This window comes from Euleptes europaea, chromosome 3 (assembly GCF_029931775.1).
Source record: "Euleptes europaea isolate rEulEur1 chromosome 3, rEulEur1.hap1, whole genome shotgun sequence".
NCBI classification, from domain to species: domain Eukaryota; kingdom Metazoa; phylum Chordata; class Lepidosauria; order Squamata; family Sphaerodactylidae; genus Euleptes; species Euleptes europaea.
The window spans coordinates 114,266,495-114,285,803 of record NC_079314.1 but is presented as its reverse complement, the minus strand read 5'-3'; the positions used below and the strand labels follow the sequence as shown (position 1 = coordinate 114,285,803).

The window sequence follows — 19,309 nt, the reverse complement described above, 5'->3', positions numbered from 1 at the left end:
CCTGACTTACAGGATGCTTATATCCTTCAATTGAATTTCCGTCTATGCTGGATTCCTTTGATAATTTGTATCTTATTGTACCCTATTGTATTCATGTATATATATTCACTTTTTTGCACCTTTTTCACTTTATAAATCCTTACTTTGTTATTATAGTTGTGAGTGCTGTTGTGGATCTTTTCCATTACCATTGCAGCACTGAGCCTCGCTTGTCTCCAGAATCTCCAGGTACTAGCTGGAGAGCTCCCGCTATTACAATTGATCTCCAGCCAATAGAGATCAGTTCATCTGGGGAAAATGGCCGCTTTTGCAATTGGACTCTATGGCATTGAAGTCCCTCTCCTCCCCAATCAAACTAGGTTTGATTCCCCACTCCTCCGCATGAGCAGCAGACTCTAATCTGATGAACTGGGTTGGTTTCCCCACTCCTCTGCATGAATGCAGCTGGGTGACCTTGGGCTAGTCACAGCTCTCTTAGAGCTCTCTCAGCCCCACCTACCTCACAGGGTGTCTGTTGTGGGGAGGGGAAGGGAAGGTTATTGTAAGCTGGTCTGAGACTCCTTAAAGGTAGAGAAAATCGGGATATAAAAACCAACTCTTCTTCCTCTTCTACAGTCTGAAATCTTGAAGAGTTACTATTCGAGTTATGCATAACCTGCTCCCTGGCATTTTGCAGTTGTTTCTGATTCTTGTAGCAGCTATTTCGTGGTTGGCTCTGTCTGCTGGGGCAACCATTTTGTAGGTGTACCCCCCCATCTCAGTATGCCAAAGGTTCCTCGCAGGCTTAAAAAGGTCGGGGACCCCCGAATTAGAGATTGAGATGGGAAGGATTCTGCACGGTAGAAAATATAACCATTTGCCTCTAACCGATGCCAAGTAGGGTCCAAGAAAACTGCGTATTGGAATAGTTCCTGAATTTGTTTGAGAACTGGAGAAAGTTCTGCTTTCAAACCCAATAACTTCTCCCCCCCCCAATCTTTTACAGAAATGCCTCTGAGTTTCGCGTGAGTCGTCAGAAGCGCTCTGTGCGGTGTGGCTGGCGCAATACCCTCTGTGGAAGGAGCCCTCTCTTCTGGGTGGGATGCCGAGGAACATGATGTCAGACTTTTCCGGCATGGTGTGCGAACTTCCTCCGAAGTGTCAATTCGGGAACTTTGGGAAAAGCAGCAGCCAGCTGGAGAACGGAAAGGGCCGTTCGAGGCACAGAAGTTCCAACTTGGTAAGTGCAGGACTTTGCTGACGTCTTCCCTGTTCTGTTTTTTTAGTCGCCAGACTGTTGAGTGAAGCAGCTGCATTATTACCTTTGATAAGAGCATCCTTGTTAGCTCTTAATTTTGTCCAGGGAAGGTCACATGAACACATATGAACACATGAAGCTGCCTTCTACTGAATCAGACCCTTGCTCCATCAGTCAGTATTGTCTACTCAGACCGGCAGCGGCTCTCCAGGGTCTCAGGCTGAGGTCTTTCATATCACCTACTTGCTTGGTCCCTTTAACTGGAGATGCCGGGGATTGAACCTGGGACCGTCTGCATGCCAAGCCGATGCTCTGCCACTGAGCCACAGCCCCTCCCTATGGCTCTCCAGGGTCTCAGGCAGAGGTCTTTCACATCACCTACTTGCCTGGTCCCTTTAACTGGAGATGCCGGGGATTGAACCTGGGACCTTCTGCACTCCAAGCAGATGCTGTACCACTGAGCCAAGGCCCCTCAAAATCCACCCTTCTACTTCAGTGTCTTTGCCACAGCAAGATCTCTTTCCACATTCGTATTTTATCCTGCGGTTGGCCATTGGGGCGGGGGCCTGGTATCCATCTGCGAGAAGGAGGAGTGGACAAAGCAGAGGGGAAAGAAAGAAAGAAGAAGAGTTTGTTTTTATACCCCGCTTTTCTTTACCTTTAAGGAGTCTCAAAGCGGCTTACAATCGCCTTCCCCTCCCCACAACAGACACCTTGTGAGGCAGGTGAGTTCAGAGAGAACTGTGACTAGCCCAAGGTCACCCAGCAGGCTTCATGTGTAGGCGTAGGGAAGCCAACCCGGTTCTCCAGATTAGAGTCCACCACTCTTAACCGCTACACCACGCTGGCTCTCAGCGTGGGACAGTCTGCCCTGCATTGGGAAATTCCTGGAGATTTTGGGGGTGGAGCTTGGGGAGGGGAGTTGGGGAGGGGAGGGACCTCAACAGGGCATAATGCCGTACAATCCACCTTCCAAAGTAGCCGTTTTCTCCAGGCAAACTGATCTCTGCTGCCTGGAGATCAGTTGTAGTAGGGGGGGATCTTCAGGTCCCGCCTGGATGTTGGTAACCCTACCTGGGATCCATCTGGTAGGGGCTATTGCAGGCCACATCATTTCTGTGAGCTCGTTCAGAGACCCCGATTTTTTAAATTTGTTATTTACTCCCTGTATACCTCACCTTTCTCCCCAGTAGGGACTCAGAGCAGCTTACATGGTTCTCCTCTCCCTTTTGCCCTCCCAGCAACCCTGTAAGGTAGGTTAAGCTGAGAGTGTCTGACTGAGCCTGGACCTTGCACCAAGCGTAGGTAGTTGTGAAGATATCTATATGTGTGTGTAGAGGCACTTAGGAAGATTACTGCTACTTGGCAGGAAGGCAGTTAAGGGGAGCCATGATAGAGGTCTATAAAATTATGCATGGTATGGAGAGGGTGGACAGGGAGAAGCTTTTTCTCCCTCTCTCATAATACCAGAACGCGGGGTCATCTGCTGAAGCTGGAGGGCGAGAGATTCAAAACAGGATGTGGTGATGGCTTCCAACTTGGAAGGCTTTAAGAGGGGCTTGGGCATGTTCATGGAGGAGAGGGCTATCCATGGCTACTAGTCAAAATGGATACTAGTCATGATGCATCCCTATTCTCTCCAGGATCAGAGGAGCATGCCTAGTATATTAGGTGCTGTGGAGCACAGGCAGGATAATGCTGCTGCAGTCACTTTGTTTGGGGGCTTCCTAGAGGCACCTGGTTGGCCACTGGGTGAACAGACTGCTGGACTTGATGGGCCATGGTCTGATCCAGCAGGGCTTTTCTTATGTTCGCACGTTGTACAATTGTTTGTAAGAGAAACCCAATGAGTGTTTACTTTACAAACGAAACTGGGAACCTGTACCAGGATGAACGGTGAGCTTCAATCCCACCTTCAGCTCCACATGCATTGAACATAACGTGAAAATTATTCGGCACATGCGCGGAAAAAAAACCAAGTGTATTCTGTACACGGATTTGTACTTGGGCTCACCATAACCTGTGAACAGGGCTTAAGGAGCTCGGGGCTCACGGTTCTCCCACTGTTCCATTTCCCCCACCACCACCACAACAGCCCTGTGAGGGAGGTCAGGCGGAGAGTGAGTGACTGGCCGGTGGCTGAGAGCAGATTTGGAACCCTGGTCCTCTCCGCTCTCGGTCTGTGCGCAAAGAAATGTAGATCACCACTCCAGCTCTGCTTTTGGGATTAAATCGTGAAGCTCTCCGTTAAAAAAGTATAAAAATATTGTCGAAGGCTTTCATGGTCAGAGTTCATTGGTTCTTGTAGGTTATCCAGGCTGTGAGACCCTGGTCTTGGTATTTTCTTTTCTGACGTTTCGCCCGCAGCTGTGGCCGGCATCTTCAGAGGAGTAACACTGAAGGACAGTGTCTCACACAGCCCGGATAACCTACAAGAACCAAAAAGTATAAAGTGTTTTTTTTTTTAAGCCTGACTGTTCCCCGCCCCCCCTCCCCGTATAGTCCCTAACTAGTTAAATGGACATTTTGGAGGACTTTCATTCATAGGGTCGCCATGAGTCGGAAGCGACTTGACGGCACTTAACACACACACAGTTAAATGGAAAAAGGGCTGCTCGTATTTGTGGTGTGGATTGCAGGACTCTTTCCAGGTGTACGTTTAAACCGAACAGTAAGACGGCGATTACAATAAAGTCTTTAATCCGCTTTACGGCCGTAGAAAGAGCTGCCTTTTTCAAAAAGACCGGTCTCTGCAAATGAAACTTTGCCTTTCTTCCTTGCGAGTAAAAAAAAAAAAAGCCTGAGTTGTTCGGATGAATGCAAGCGCTGGCAGCCGGACAAGTGTTGAACGCCTCTTTCCAAAACACCAATCGGAAGAGATTTGTGAGCCAGAATTCCTGGGTTGAGTTTATCTGAGCGGTGTGTGTTGAGGATCAGTGTCCTCCTACTCTTCTGGCAGATTGGCCTTCTATAAAACAGCCTTAACAACAAGCAATTAAACTCTCAGGGAGCCGCTGGAAACCTCAACCAAGCCGTCCCAGGGACGATCTCCCCTCTTCCAGCAAGCTGACGAAACACCGGCGGCGGCGGAGGTGAGGGAGGCTGCTCTCCCAGTTTCCCGATCCTGCAATTATGCTGCCGTTCCAGATTTGTGGTTTTTGTCGGCTGTGAGCGGCTCTGCGGAGCAGTGCGGACGCGAGTGGGCGCGCCGTCCTTGCCCGCGTAACGTTGCAATGATGGATGTGGCGGTGTGAAGTCTGGGTTGGATCTGAGAGACTTCCGCTGCTGAGTTGCTTTGTCTAGGCTCTTGCCTGAGAGCCTGTGAAAAATGGGCACGCGTATTTGTGTATAGGGATAGTCCCCCGCGGTGGCCATTCTGACTGTGCTACCGGGGCGGGGAAGGGTTCCCCCCCCTCAAAATCCACCACTGACACATCATTATAATGCTCAGTGTGCTAGCTCCCCTGAATTTCCAGCTTTCATTTAAAGAAAGAAAAAACTAAGCCAATAGCCTCTTTTGTTGTCGAGATATAAGGGGAAAGAAGGAGAAGAGTTTGTTTTTATATGCCGACTTTCTCTTCCACGTAAGGAAGAATCAAACTGGCTTACAATCACCTTCCTTTCCCCTCCCCACAACACAAAGTTATAAAAAACACATTTGGAAATAAACCTTATGAGATATTTTTATCTGAAAAGAGAAAACCATAAGAAAAGGGAGACAAAAAAGAAAGCCAAATTCATTTTGTGTGTGTGTGAAGTGCCGTCAGGTTGCAGCCGACTTATGGCAACCCCTTTTTGGGGTTTTCATGGAAAGAGACTAACAGAGGTGGTTTGCCAGTGCCTTCCTCTGCATAGCAACCCTGGTCTTCCTTGGTGGTCTCCCATCCAAATACTAACCAGGGCTGACCCTGCTTAGCTTCTGAGATCTGACGAGATCAGGCTAGCCTGGACCATCATTTATTCATTTTACCCATATCATAACTAGATTTTTTTAAAACAAAAATCCTTGAATATAAGAGGCCATATAATACCTAATATTTTGTGTGGCTTGATGTAAACCCAAATCAGATGTTTTTTTTATAACTTTATTTATGACCACTGAGGAAGGCCTATTCAGGCTGAAAGACGTCTGGCCTAGCATTGGTCATTTACATTGGTTGTGTATCAACTATGTATAAGAATTTTATAACTAATATTTTTATATGTAGCCTGTATTCCAGGCCCTGTGTTTTTAACAACTTTATAGAGTACACCTTGCAATAAATTTAATTATTGTTTGTATATTGTGTGTGTGTGTGTGTATGTGTGTGTGTTTAGATATAGATATATATATAGATATAGTTTGTAGCTCAACCTATGTATGGGAGTGAAAGCTGGCCATTGAAGAAAGCTGATAGGAAGAAAGTAGATTCCTTTGAAATGTGGTGTTGGAGGAGAGTGTTACGGATACCCTGGACTGCCAAAAAAAACCAAATCGGGATTATAAATCAAATCAAGCCTGAACTGACCCTAGAAACTAAAATGATTAAACTGATCCTATCGTACTTTGGTCCCATTATGAGACAGAGTCACTGGAAAAGACAATCATGCTAGGAAAAGTTGAGGGCAGCAGGAAAAGAGGAAGACCCAAAAAGAGAGGGATTGACTCCATAAAGGAAGCCACAGCCCTCAATTTGCGAGATCTGAGCAAGGCTGTCCAAGATAGGACATTTTGGAGGACTTTCATTCATAGGGTCGCCAGGAGTCGGAAGCGACTTGACTGCACTTAACACACACAGCTCAGCCTAGGAAGCTCTATCCATGTATTTGGTTGATTTCCCCCCATTTTTTGTTGCTCTATTTCACTTAGACTCTCCAGCATTTTCCAACACTGTCGTGACTGTTCGTCGCTGTTTGGTTGGTTTGCACTCCAAGCTGAGATTTTGACCTAAAGACTCCTCTCACACTGCATCATTTGATGGTGCCCCAAAGCTGACCGGGGGTGGTGTGTGTAGGGAGGAGGAGGGATGCTCCAGCGGGATGCAACCAGGGAGACTTCAGGAGGCCTGTTGCCCTTTGCAGAGTTTAATTACAGTGGAAATTATTTTATAATGTCAGGCACTGCTTAGTGTCACCAGCCCATCCGGTAAACGTCTCCCCATTTACCAAAGAGCCTTCAGGATAATTTCCAACGAAGACTTTCTTGTTTTTTCGGTTTTCTTTGAAAAGGCGTCACTACCTCGGTTGGGCAAGTATAGAGTTATGAAGATGGATGGCATTCCCCAGAGATGCAAGACTGCTGTTTGGCAGTTGGATTTTGATGTTGTTGTTGCAAACGTCAATATTCTTTCTCGGCTGAATCGAAATTAGAAAAACCCCAAGTGCCTCTTTTCCCAGGTAACTAGGACCTGGGCCAGTAACCGCCTCTCCTGGTATACCCTCCGAATTAGGTATTACGGTCAACTGCTGATAACTTACTCGTGGTCCCCATCTCCGAGAGGGTGCGGTTGTCCTCGACGAGAGCCAGGGCTTTTTCGGCCCTGGCTCCAGCCCGTTTAGGGTTGCCAGGTCCCTCTTCGGCACCGGCGGAAGGTTTTTGGAACGGAGCCTGAGGAGGGCGGAGTTTGAGGAGTCCAGTTGCCAAAGCCGTAGAGTCCAATTGCCAAAGCGGCCGTTTTCTCCAGGGAAAGTGATCTCTATCAGCTGGAGGTCAGTTCTAATAGCAGGAGTTCTAATAGCCGTAGAGTCCAATTGCCATAGAGTCCAATTGCTATAGAGTCCAATTGCCGTAGAGTCCAATTGCCAGAGCAGCCGTTTTCTCCAGGGGAAGTGATCTCTATCAGCTGAAGATCAGTTCTAATATCAGGAGTTCTAATAGCCGTAGAGTCCAATTGCCGTAGAGTCCAATTGCCAAAGCGGCCGTTTTCTACAGGGGAAGTGATCTCTATCAGCTGGAGATCAGTTCTAATATTAGGAGTTCTAATAGCCGTAGAGTCCTATTGCCATCGAGTCCAGTTGCCAAAGCGACCGTTTTCTGCAGGGGAAGTGATCTCTATCAGCTGGAGGTCAATTCTAATAGAGGTTCTAATAGCCGTAGAGTCCAATTGCCATAGAGTCCAATTGCTGTAGAGTCCAATTGCCGTAGAGTCCAATTGCCAAAGCAGCCGTTTTCTCCAGGGGAAGTGATCTCTATCAGCTGAAGATCAGTTCTAATATCAGGAGTTCTAATAGCCGTAGAGTCCAATTGCCGTAGAGTCCAATTGCCAAAGCGGCCGTTTTCTACAGGGGAAGTGATCTCTATCAGCTGGAGATCAGTTCTAATAGCAGGAGTTCTAATGGCAGGAGTTCTAATAGCAGGAGATCACCAGTGTGGTGTGGTGGTTAAGAGCGGTGGTTTGGAGCAGTGGAATCTGATCTGGAGAACTGGGTTTGATTCCCCACTCCTCCCCATGAGTGGCGGAGGCTAATCTGGTGAACTGGATTTGTTTCCCCACGCCTACACACAAAGCCAGCTGGCTGAACTTGGACAAGTTACAGCTCTGTTAGAGATCTCTCAGCCCCACCTACCTCACAAAGTGTCTGTTGCGGGGAGGGGAAGGGAAGGTGATTGTAAGCCGGTTTGAGTCTCCCTTAAGTGGTACAGAAAGTCAACATATAAAAACCAACTCTTCTTCCAGTGGAAGAGACCGCTGTTGAGCTGGGGAAACCATTTCCCCCACATTATCTAAACTGGCAAGAGCGCAAAGCGAAGCCCTTCATTTCACCTTAAGGATTTCCGCAGGGCCTGCAAGACAGAGCTTTCCCGCCAGGTCTATCGCTGAAGGCAGCTGCAGATACTATAATTGCTGTCCTTCCTACCCCTACCTTCCTACCTTATGTATTTTGACAGTTTGATCTGGGGTGGGGGACGCCTGCCTGTTTGCTTGGCCAGTGTGAGTTGATATCGAGCACCATCTTGGGACTTTGTTGAATTTTAATTGGGTTTTATTGCCTTAAGTTTTTAATATTATTGATGTAAAATTTTACATGTTGTAACCCCCCCTCCCGAGCCTGGCTTTGGCCGGGGAGGGCGGGCTAGAAATCTGAAAATAAATTAAAAAGGAAATAAATGAAAATTGTGCCATCCTGAACGCACTAGGGTCGTTCAGGCATAATGACAAACCGCAGCTTGTTGCTCAAGGAATGAGCCAAGAGGATCCTGGGGCACAAAAACGTCCTCCTCTCGCGCTGGTCCGGTTAATGAAAGTCGTCTGCGTTTGGGGCACGTTTTAATTTGTTGTTCTCCCCTGGCTGCCGGTGTTACCCTGCAAGCTGGCTGTGTTCCAAACCCAGGTTTAATTTCAGACCTAGGGAAGAGCGCAGCGCACTTCTGGCCAGTTTGGAGGCGACTAATTGTCCTCTTCCTGGAGCAGAAGAAAACAATTATTCGGGGTGGATGAGAGGAGTGGCATTCTTAGGGTTGCCGACCGCCAGGTAGGAGTCCACATGTATAAACGCAAAAAACAATCAAGTGTGCAAGCCAGCGGTATATACAGGTGCCATGAATAGCACAAATCTAACAATAGAAGACAAGAAGTCCAATTCACAACATGTGTACATCACAAAGTAGAAGCGCACAGTCCGTATAGAGCAGTGGTTCCCAACCTTTTTTTGACCAGGGACCACTAGGACTTTTTTGTTCGGTGCAGGGACCCCAAGGTTTAAAATAAAAATTCTGAGAATTTGAAAATAAACTTTAATCATAACTGTTAGTTAAACATTAAACTTAGAATAATATTTGAATGTATATTTTTATAATAGAGAACTTTTAATTGAAAATATTAATTATGGGTTTATAACTTTGTTTCGCGGACCTTAATTTAGTTTTCGCGGACCCCTGGGGGTCCATGGACCCCTGGTTGGGAACCAGTGGTATAGAGCATGAGGTCCAATGGAGAAGGAACGCGAATTCTAGATAATTAAGTGCGTTTCGAAGATCCTTCTTCAGCTTGTCCGTTGTTAATTCACACGAAATATGAAACCTCCAACCATGAAATGGATGGATACATCTGCAGATAGACCTCCGAGGATTCAGTCTTGCTTCTCCTAATCAGATGGAATGGAGATCAACAGAGATCGGATCCCCTGGAGAACATGGAGGGTGGACTCTGGGGCATTATGCCCTGCTGAGGTTCATCCCCTCCCCAAACCCCGCCTTGCCAAGGCTCCGCCCCCCAAATTGCCAGGAATTTCCCAACTCAGTTGGCAACCCTAAGCGTTCACATGAGCAGGCTAAAAGTTTCTTTAAAACTGGTTCATCTGGTGGCGAGCCACAGTTTCCCATTCCATTGGAACCTGGTCTTTTGTTTGGATGTTGGTGGTAAAACATGTCAGGCCATTGTGGTTAGTAGTGTCCAAGAAGGACCTGGGTTCAAATCCCCACTCCCCCTCGATCCAGCGGTATGCCGTTTCTCTTAGCTTGCCCCTACCTCACAGGGTTCACACAACGCATAGTTAAATGGTGGAACTCCCTGCCCCAGGATGTGGTGATGGCTGCCAACTTGGAATGCTTTAAGAGGGGAGTGGACATGTTCATGGAGGAGAGGGCTCCTAATCAATGGCTCCTAATCAAAATGAATGCTAGTCATGATGCATACCCATTCTCTCTAGTAGCTGAGGAGCATGCCAATTATATTCGATGCTGTAGAACACAGGTGGGACAATGCTGCTGCAGTTGTCTTGTTTGTGGGCTTCCTGGAGGCACCTGGTTGGCCACGGTGTGAACAGACTGCTGGACTTGATGGGCCTTGGTCTGATCCAGCAGGGCTTTCCTTATGTTCTTATGTTCTCTCCAGGATCAGAGGAGCATGCCTATTATATTAGGTGCTGTAGAACACAGACAGGATAATCCTGCCACAGTCATCTTGTTTGGGGGCTTCCTAGAGGCACCTGGTTGGCCACTGTGTGAATATATTGCTGGTCTTGATGGGCCTGGGTCTGATCCAGCACGGTTTTCTTATGTTCTTAGGGTTGCCGCAAGGACAAAATTGGGGAACCAGGCATCCTGCTGTGAACTCCTTGCTGGAACGTGTGGATAAAAATAAATTGATAGAGTTGGAAATTTCTCCAGACCTGATTTACATGTTTTGTGTGACATAGAATAGCCTAGTTGGGTTTGTGGTGAGACTTGTGTGGCTTTATATTTGTTTTCGGTATTGTTTTATGAGAGCCTGGGGGGAGGAGGGTAGTATTCATGGAAAACTGTACACCCGCAGTTTAGCTGCCAAGTCTGGAAGGTTGGGGTAGGTGTGTGATTTACTACGTTGCGATGAATCGGTACGCTGCAGGCGTTCAAGGCAGGTATTTTTTTTAAAAATGTATATCTGTTCCTGTATGTTGCCAGGGACAGAACCCAGGGTGCATAGGAGAGCGATGAGGATGATCAGTAAGGTTGGCAACCTCCAGGTACTAGCTGGAGATCTCCTGCTATTACAACTGATCTCCAGCCGATAGAGAGCAGTTCACCTGGAGAAAACGGCCGCTTTGGCAATTGGACTCTATGGCATGGAAGCCCCTCCCCAAACCCTGCCTTCCTCAGGCTACGCCCCCAAAACCTCCTGCCAGTGGTGAAGAGGGACCTGGCAACCCTAATGACCAGGGCCCCGGAGTCCAAGCCCTTCAAGGAGAGGCTGAGGGACCTGGGAATGTTCAGTCTGGAGAAGAGGAGGTTGAGGAGGGACAGGATTACTCTCTTGAAGGGCTGTCACTTAGAGGAGGGCAGGGAGCTGTTCCTGTTGGCAGCAGAGGATGGGACCCACAATAATGGGTTTAAACTGTGAGCAGAAAGGTACCGGCTGGATAGTAGGGAAAGATTTTTTACAGTAAGAGTTGTTGGACAGTGGAATCAGCTCCCTAGGGAGGTGGTGGTCTCCCCCGCACTGGCAGTCTTTAAGCAGCAGCTGGACAAACACCTGTCAGGGATGCTCTAGGCTGATCCTGCATTGAGCAGGGGGTTGGAGTAGATGGGCTCTATGGGCCCTTCCAGCTCTATGAGTAGATATTAATGGATTGATGATACAATAGAAATATGGTCTCTTAGTAGGTAATAAGAATTGCAGAGTATTGTTATTAATAACCAAGAAGCGTTGATTGGAGGGTGTAGAATTAATATCTAGAAAACGAAAATGTGAAGGCATCAATAAAAGGTATAAATAAATTTAATAAGCTTAGAAATATATAGACTGGATAAAGATTGCAGACTAATAGGCTTAAATCAGTGATTAATCAAAGAAAGCATTAAAGGAAAGTATTAAAAGAGTAATATTAGACTATATAGTAAGAAACCCAACAAGAGATGGATTGACTCAATAAAGGAAGCCACAGCCTTCAATTTGCAGGATCTGAGCAAGGCTGTCAAAGATAGGACATTTTGGAAGACTTTCGTTCATAGGGTCGCCATGAGTCGGAAGCGACTTGACGGCACTTAACACACACACACACACACACACAGTAAGAAACAGCTCTGCCTATATTCGACATTGGAAGGAGCTCTTGTTCCTAGCAAGAAGTATTGTAAGAGGACTGTAAGTCATGTGTGTGATATATTTGTGTTTGTGTTGTATTTGTGTTTCAAAAACAATGAAATATTTAATTTTAAAAAACACACCTGGTGATGGAGGGCTCTCTGAAAAGAGGGGCAGAGAATCCTGGCAGTGGAGCCGGTGGGAGAGGGGAGGTGGTGAGTGTGAGGGACCGAGAGCCGAGTTCGAAAAGCACGTCCCTCGCTTAAGATTTACAGCATTTTTGATGTGCCTCTGAGAGGTGAGAGGGTCGATCCATCTGCGGGGTTTCGTTTGAGTGTCTTGGATTTTCAGCTTATAATGGATGGCCCCGGCTAGCCTGATCTCAATAGGGTCTGGTTCAGATGTTCCCAGTTCCCTCCTCTGTCTTTGCTTTTGGACAAGCCCAGGTTTTTGTCTGTGAGAAAGGATGCTGGACTAGATGGACTGCTGGTGTGATCCAGCAGGCTCTTCTTATGCCTGTTTGCATTCCAGCTGGCACCACCGTGTCCATTTCTTCAAGGGCTGACTGCAAACATTGGAAGGGGGGTGACACGTCTTAACCTCCTCGATATCCAAACATGCTCTCTCTGTTTGTTGTTAAAATCTTAGGAGGACGATGAGACCCTGAGATACCTCAGTCACGAGGAAAAAGATGTCCTCCTGTTCTTTGAAGAAACGATTGATGCTCTGGAGGATGACTTGGAGGAACAAGCTCTTCGCCTTCACTCTCCAAGGACAACGCAAGAAAACGCACCCAGCCCTTCGGAGCCAGAAGAGATCATAGACTTGGTCCGGTCAGTGCCTGAGAACAGCAGTCAAGACGTTATTTGCAGTCGACACACAGAAGCAGGTAAGTTGGGGGCAGCCGAGTAGCTAAGAGGGTGACCTGCGACTGGGGAGGTCGCGGGTTTAAGTCATGACTTGGCGGCAAAGTCATTGGGTGGCTGTAGGCCAGTCGTTGGCCTTTTATGCGGAGCTGTTACCCTCGCAGTCGTCCCCGCCGACTGCTTCAGGGCCTCCGTTTGATTATGCATGCCTTTTCCAACCGTCAGAGGTCGCCTCGCTCTCCCCGCACATTTTGCCCGCGTTTTCCAGATGCCATTTTAGCCAGAATTTGGCAAATGCGGGCAAAACGCACAGAAGCGCGCAGGGAGAGTGAGACGACCTCTGACGATCAGAAAAGGCATGCATATTCAAAGGGAACCCCCGAAGCGGGGGGGGGGGGACCACGGGAAAAAATTCCTTGTGTAAAAGGCCATTCTCTCTCTCTCTCCCCCCCCCTCCCCCTCCCCCCTTCGATCCCTGACCTCCCAAATACAGATAACAAGTTGGGTGCTCGCCAGGAATCATGGGAAGGGGGGATATTCCAGATGGGTAGTGGGGCTCGTCTGTGGCGGCAAAATAAAACAGGAGTCCTGCGGCACCTTGCACCTTAAAGACGTACATAATTTATTCCAGAATCAGCTTTCGTGAGTCAGAGCTCGCTTCATCAGGTGTGTGAAGCATTCATCCATTGCGTGTATCTGCCTAATGGGAGCACAGACTGTATCTGATGAAGTGAGCTCCGATTCATGAAAGCAAACGTTGGGATACACTTTGATAGTCTAAGGTGATACTGGACTCTGGTTTTCAGCTCTTGGGTACTTGAGTTGTCTGCTCTACCCTAGCCCCTCTTCTTTCTTTGACTCAGGCCTGTTTCACGCATCCAGGAGAATGAGGCGGGGGAAGGGACTGGACCCCTTCGGGCTGCTGAGGGAGCTTGAAGGGGTCCAAGTTTGGAATACTTTGTGAAAAACTCCCTGCAAAAAAAAAAGGGAAAAAAGAAAACCAGCACAAAAAGCAAGGATGGGGCTAGAGCCTGATGGGCTTGTTTTCCACTTTCCTGGAGATCAGTGTGGTATAGTGGTTAAGAGCAGTTGTTTGGAGTGGCGGACTCTAATCTGGAGAACCGGGTTTGATTCCCCACTCCTCCACATGAGCAGCGGAGGCTAATCTGGTGAACCGGGTTGGTTTCTCCACGCCTACACATGTAGCCAGCTGGGTGACCTTGAGCCAGTCACATTCTCTCAGCCCCACCTACCTCACACGGTGTCTGTTGTGGGGAGGGGTGATTGTAAGCCGACTTGATTCTTCCTTAAGTGGTAGAGAAAGTCGGCATACATAAAAACCAACTCTTTTTCATCTTCGTCTTCATGTTCTTTTTCATCTTCTTCTTCATCATCATCATCCAGAGGGACATTTGGTGGTGGAATTGTCCACCCAAAGTCTCAAGTGGTGCAGTCCGTTCTGCCACCCCCATTCTCCTTCATATATGAATCAGTCCTGACCGTCAGCTGCTCTGCTACTCAGTCCTCACAGAGCTGTTTTGGGTGGAGGTTTTTGGTATCTTTCGGTTGTCCTATATTTCAGCATGCCCCCCCCCCCATAAAAGTTCAGAGCTCAGCCTGGGTGAAACCCCCATGCACAAGGCAAAGTGCGGGACACACAAGCTTGGTTTCTCTCACAGCCAGTTACAAAGCAGCATGTCCAGAGGCGAGGATTCAAATACTTCCTGCTTCCTCAGAGCTCTTTCTGAGCAGAAAAAAATGTTTTTAAAACCGAGAGTTGGATTTCTCTCCCACCCCTTCTTTTCAGATTGCTCCTTCTTTTTGTTGTTCTTGAAATGCTTTTTTATGTGGCAATTGAGTTGGAGGGGGGGATTTTCTCTCACATTAAGCCCTACAAGTAAGCCAGTTACAAAGCAGCATTTAAAGGGGCGGGGACTTGATTTGAGCTTGAAGACTTTCAGTGCGTAGATTCCCAACAGGAAAGTGTGGGTCCAGCGAGCAACGAACCCCAGGTAAAATTCCCATGCATAAATGACCATTGTCTCTTTTTTTTCTCCCTATCCAGACTCGGAGGAGGTTTGCAAACTAGATAAACATCAGCTGGAGGTCAACAGTGCCCCTGATGGAAACGTCTGCGCTGATGCTGTTGTCCCTTCTGTTGTCCCTTCTCCAGCTCTCCCGTCAGCGCCTCCATTGCCCATCTACGAGGGGTATCCTACTTCGGTCCCCGCGCAGCACCCTAGACTGCTTCGTTCCGTCCCCACCCCGCTTGTGATTGCTCAGAGAATGTCTGAAAACCACGGGGAGGGCGGCCCTTTCTCTCCCGGTTCCCCGAAGGAGAAGAAATCCGTAGAGCGGAGGACGCCCGCTTCTTCGCCGAAGCGGAACGGAGGGCGATTCACGCCCTTCAAGTCGTCCGTTCCCCCTCCGACCCTGCCCAAGCCCCAGAGGTTTCCCAGCAACATCAGCATCACCAACCTGAGCGAAAGAGAGTTCAACAAGACTATCTCTAGGGCCGCAGTCAACGTCCAGGAACTCAAAGCCCAGGTGTTAGCCAACGTCAACGGTTCAGTCTTGGTGATCAGTGAGCTGGAAGAGAGACTTCAGAAACACGAGTTCTCAGGTCCCAGTAGAAGTTCGTCTTTACGGGACTTGTCTTCGGAGCAAGCGAGGAATGACACGTTGAGTAAACCCGGCCTCGCCGAAGAAACTCTGGTTCAGGCTAAGTCTCACCCAGAGAAATCTCCAAGCGTTCCCACACCAAAGGATGAAAGACCCAAAGAGCCGCCGGCCCTGTTGAATGGCTACCGAAACATTCACGACATCTTAAAGCGCGAGCCTGATCCGTTCCCCAGCGCGAGCAAAACCGTGGCGTTCAAACCAGATGCCGCTCTCGCGGAGGGCAAGCTCCCTCGGCAGAATGCCAAGAGCTTTTGTGACCACCGGCAGCCAGATATCGCCCTGGAGGTGAGGAAGAGGTCTGGCTCGCTCCCTAGGCCCTCCGGACTGAGACCCCAAGGCGTCACCGTACAGTTCTCCGGCCGCGGCTCAACGGAGGAAGCGAGGAGGGAGGCTCTGCGGAAACTTGGGCTTCTGAAGGATTAACCAAAGGATGTCAATGGAAGGATGGCAAATTTCATGCCCCGACAGACTGCTTCCAACGAGGGCCAAGGACAATTCCCTTTCCAGTGCGGGAAATATTACATGCAGGGGTGGATCGGCCCTTCGATGTGACGGGAAAGTTCCCGATGGGCCACTGCCATGAGAGGTGGCTGGTGGTGGCAGCAGAACTTCCGGAGCTGCCTGGTTTGGTCCTAGCCAGGAATGACAATATGTGTAGCCGTACTTGGCCATCTGCTAGCTGGGTCCAAACTGAGCAGCCCCCCGTAAGTTTTGGTGGCTGCAAGAGGGCCGCTCAGGCTACTTTTGGGGCATTCCAGCTTCCCGATGCACCTCCCCGTTAACGAGCATTGTGCCACAGGTACTCACGTGTCGATTTTGTCACGGCTTTCCTCCTGCCGAGGGGCCCTGTCATTTATCGAATCCTCCCGCGGGATTTCAAAAAAGTCATTTTGTCAAGATGTCCGGACGCAAGAAGGTGCCCCTATTAATGAAGTTTAATGTTGCAGTATTTGCTTTGGAAGGGTCTGCAGCTGGCAGACGCATCGTCGTGCAAACCATTTCTTTCCTGGGACTCCTAAAATAACGAAGCCAAGAACAGACTAAAACAAAATTACGTAAGGATAAATATATACTGAAGAGAGGTCAACAGACAAAGCTGCTATCTCAGATTGTTGCAAGCGTCTCTAAAAACTATCAGTCACCTCCCATGTCTTCCCTTCTGCTGTAGACCAGTTGGCAGGAGTGTGGCCATCTTTCTCGTGACATGTCATAAGCTTTTAAGAATCAGTGCCAACAAAACTGCCGTTTGGGGTCTGTCTGGAGAGGGTTAGTATGTGCCACGGTTAGACCACTCTGGAGGGGATCCTTCAGAGTCGTTCTGTTATCCGCACGGTCTTGTTGTCGAAACGGCAAGAGGCGCCAAAATGCTCTGCAGCATTTTGCCTCTGACCATGTGAGCAATCCGTCCCACCCCACCCACAGAGACAAGGGCGCAGAGTATCTTCTGTAGGGTCTCATTCCCACCCTGTGAGCCAGCATGGTGTAGTGGTTAAGAGCGGTGGACTCTGAGCCGGTTTGAGTCTCCCTTAAGTGGTAAAGAAAGTTGGCGTATAAAAACCAACTCTTCTTCCTTCTTTCTTCTTCTTCCTTCCTCCTCCTTCTGTCAAGCTATCAGTAATATATGTCAGTGGTTACCAACGTGGTGCCAATGGGTTCCATGGCACCCATCGACACCTTTCCTGGTGCCCGCCGAGTGTTTTTAGAAAGTGGGAGGGTCTTTTGCCCAGCAAGGCTTCAGATTGACCACTGGAAATTTGCCTGGCTGTGCCGATTTTTTAAAACGTTGCTTTGGCAGTAGCTACCACCACAGCACAAAGAGCTTCACTGTGTGGCTGAAAGTAAGCTGCAGCAGCCATTGTGTGGCTGGCTCCGCCTACCGGGGCAGCCATTTTTGGCAGACGCTTTGTGGCTGTGCCCACCTTGCAGTGTCGCCGTTCTAAAGGTGCCCACAGGCTCAAAAAGGTTGGAGACCCAGGATATATGTACTTGTCCGTCGGAAGCAACTGTGCGCACCCCCAGCTACCGATACTCTTTGAGAAATTGTAAATTGCACAGCGCATATAATACAAGTAGGGTTGCCAGGTCCCTCTTCACCACCGGCGGGAGGTATTTGGGGTGGAGCCTGAGGAGGGAAAGGTTTGGGGAGGGGAGGGGCTTCAATGCCATAGAGTCCAATTGCCAAAGCGGCCATTTTCTCCAGGTGAACTGATCTCTGTTGGCTGGAGATCAGCAGTAATAGCGGGAGATCTCCAGCTATTACCTGGTGGTTGGCAACCCTAAATACAAGCTCCTTTTCTCAAAATGCAGCCTGCCTTGAGTGTTAGCAAGAAAGGCACGCCATCAAATAAATTAGTAAAATTTAAATTCCTCCATTAACTAAATCCATATACAGTACTTGACCCCAAAGAGAAGCCATTTCAGTCCCTGATATCTTTAGTGGAATCACAGACACTATTTTTGCCATGGAAAGTCTGGAAGGTATATATCCGCCAAAGGGTTAAGCCGGTTTGACAATCATTCCTTCTCATCAGGAAGCCCTGGTTACTGTATATTTATAGGGAAGGGGGTAGTTGCAGGGGTGTCGAACTCAATTGTTACGAGGGCCAGATATAACATAAATGTCACTTGGCCGGGCCACGCCTCGCCAGCCCAGATAGAGAATGTAGGGGGTGGCTGCCTCGCAAGCCCGGTAAGAGCTCTCAAGGGTCCGGATCCGGCCTGCGGGCCTTATGTTTGACACCCCTGGGGTAGTGGTCTCGGGCAATTCTCAACCTCGTCGCAAAACTATGACCCCCAGGATGCTTCGAGGGAAGCCATGACAGTTAAAGCAGGTATAAAACATCTGTACTCGAGGTATGACCGGCAGTTCCTTTTGAGCACCCTTAAGCAGAATTGAAGTGCAATAGAAATCGGCTGACTCCCATTGGGAACAGTTTGAAGATAAGGCCATGGATTTTGGGCGGCGGGGTTAATAAAGCCATGCCTTCTGTTGTGTTTTCAATGCGTTGACCTGTACTGTGAACTCTCATATCTTCTGTTAAATGCATTGCTTGAACCTCTGCAGGTGGACCTTGTACATGAAAAATGTTGTGAAGGAACTTCTTATATCCTGGCTAACTTGTCTCCCAAGTTCATTATTATTATTATGTTATTATCGGTTGAAAAAAGAATAGTATTTAATCTGCTTACCTCTTTTAAAATGGAGTGTACGTGGTCTCATTTACATGAAGGGATCTTCTGAGAGTGCTAAAAAAATACGTTTGTTATATTTCCTCCTGTACGCCCTGAGATGCTGTTTCGTCCACCGATGTAAATAAAATGCGACCTGTCTCATCTTGCGCTTGGACTTTTGATCTAACCTTTAAGCAAACTTTGTATATGCTGCAGTTCCTCAGCAAGGTGGACTGTAGCATTATGAGAATCCTAGGTGTTTTTGTTTCTCTCTCTCACTTTTTAAAAAGTACCGTAAGTTTCTCGTCTGTCTGGGTTGTGAATTTCCAAGGACAAAACCCAAACATGCCTTTTCATTAAAGGCCAAGATTCATTTATTCATTCACGTTATTTACAGTCTGCCTTTCTCACTGGGACTCAAGGCGGATTATGCGGAGTGAGGCAATACAATCAACGGATGGGACATTTAATAATGCAATCAACAATGCAGTTGGGGAAGGGCTGTGGCTCAGTGGTAGAGCCTCTGCTTGGCATGTAGAAGATCCCAGGTTCAATCCCCGTCATCTCCAGTTCAAGGGACCAGGTAAGGAGGTGATGTGAAAGACCTCTTCCTGACACCCTGGAGAGCCACTGCTGGTCTGAGTAGACAATACTGACTTTGATAGACCAAGGGTCTGATTCAGTATAAGACAGCTTCATGTGATCATGTCTCCAATAGGATTAGGGTTGGAGAACCAACCAGAAGTCTAAAAAAGAGAACTGAAGCAAAACATAAGTCTTAACATGACGTTAAACGATGCAAACTACCATAGTGGGGTCCTAGTTTCAATAAGTGCTTTTTTTGATTGCCCATTAAAACACTGCTTTTCTCA

General features: G+C 48.1%; 1 protein-coding gene across 1 annotated transcript; it reads left to right on the top strand.

The window, feature by feature from the left end:
* Nucleotides 1–1,081: 1,081 nt before the first annotated feature.
* On the top strand, nt 1,082–15,689 carry PROSER2 (proline and serine rich 2). Its single transcript, XM_056845930.1, has 3 exons — nt 1,082–1,219; nt 12,367–12,607; nt 14,650–15,689. The coding sequence occupies exons 1-3, from the start codon at nt 1,082–1,084 to the stop codon at nt 15,687–15,689; spliced, it is 1,419 nt and encodes a 472-aa protein (XP_056701908.1).
* The last annotated feature ends 3,620 nt before the right edge of the window (nt 15,690–19,309 follow it).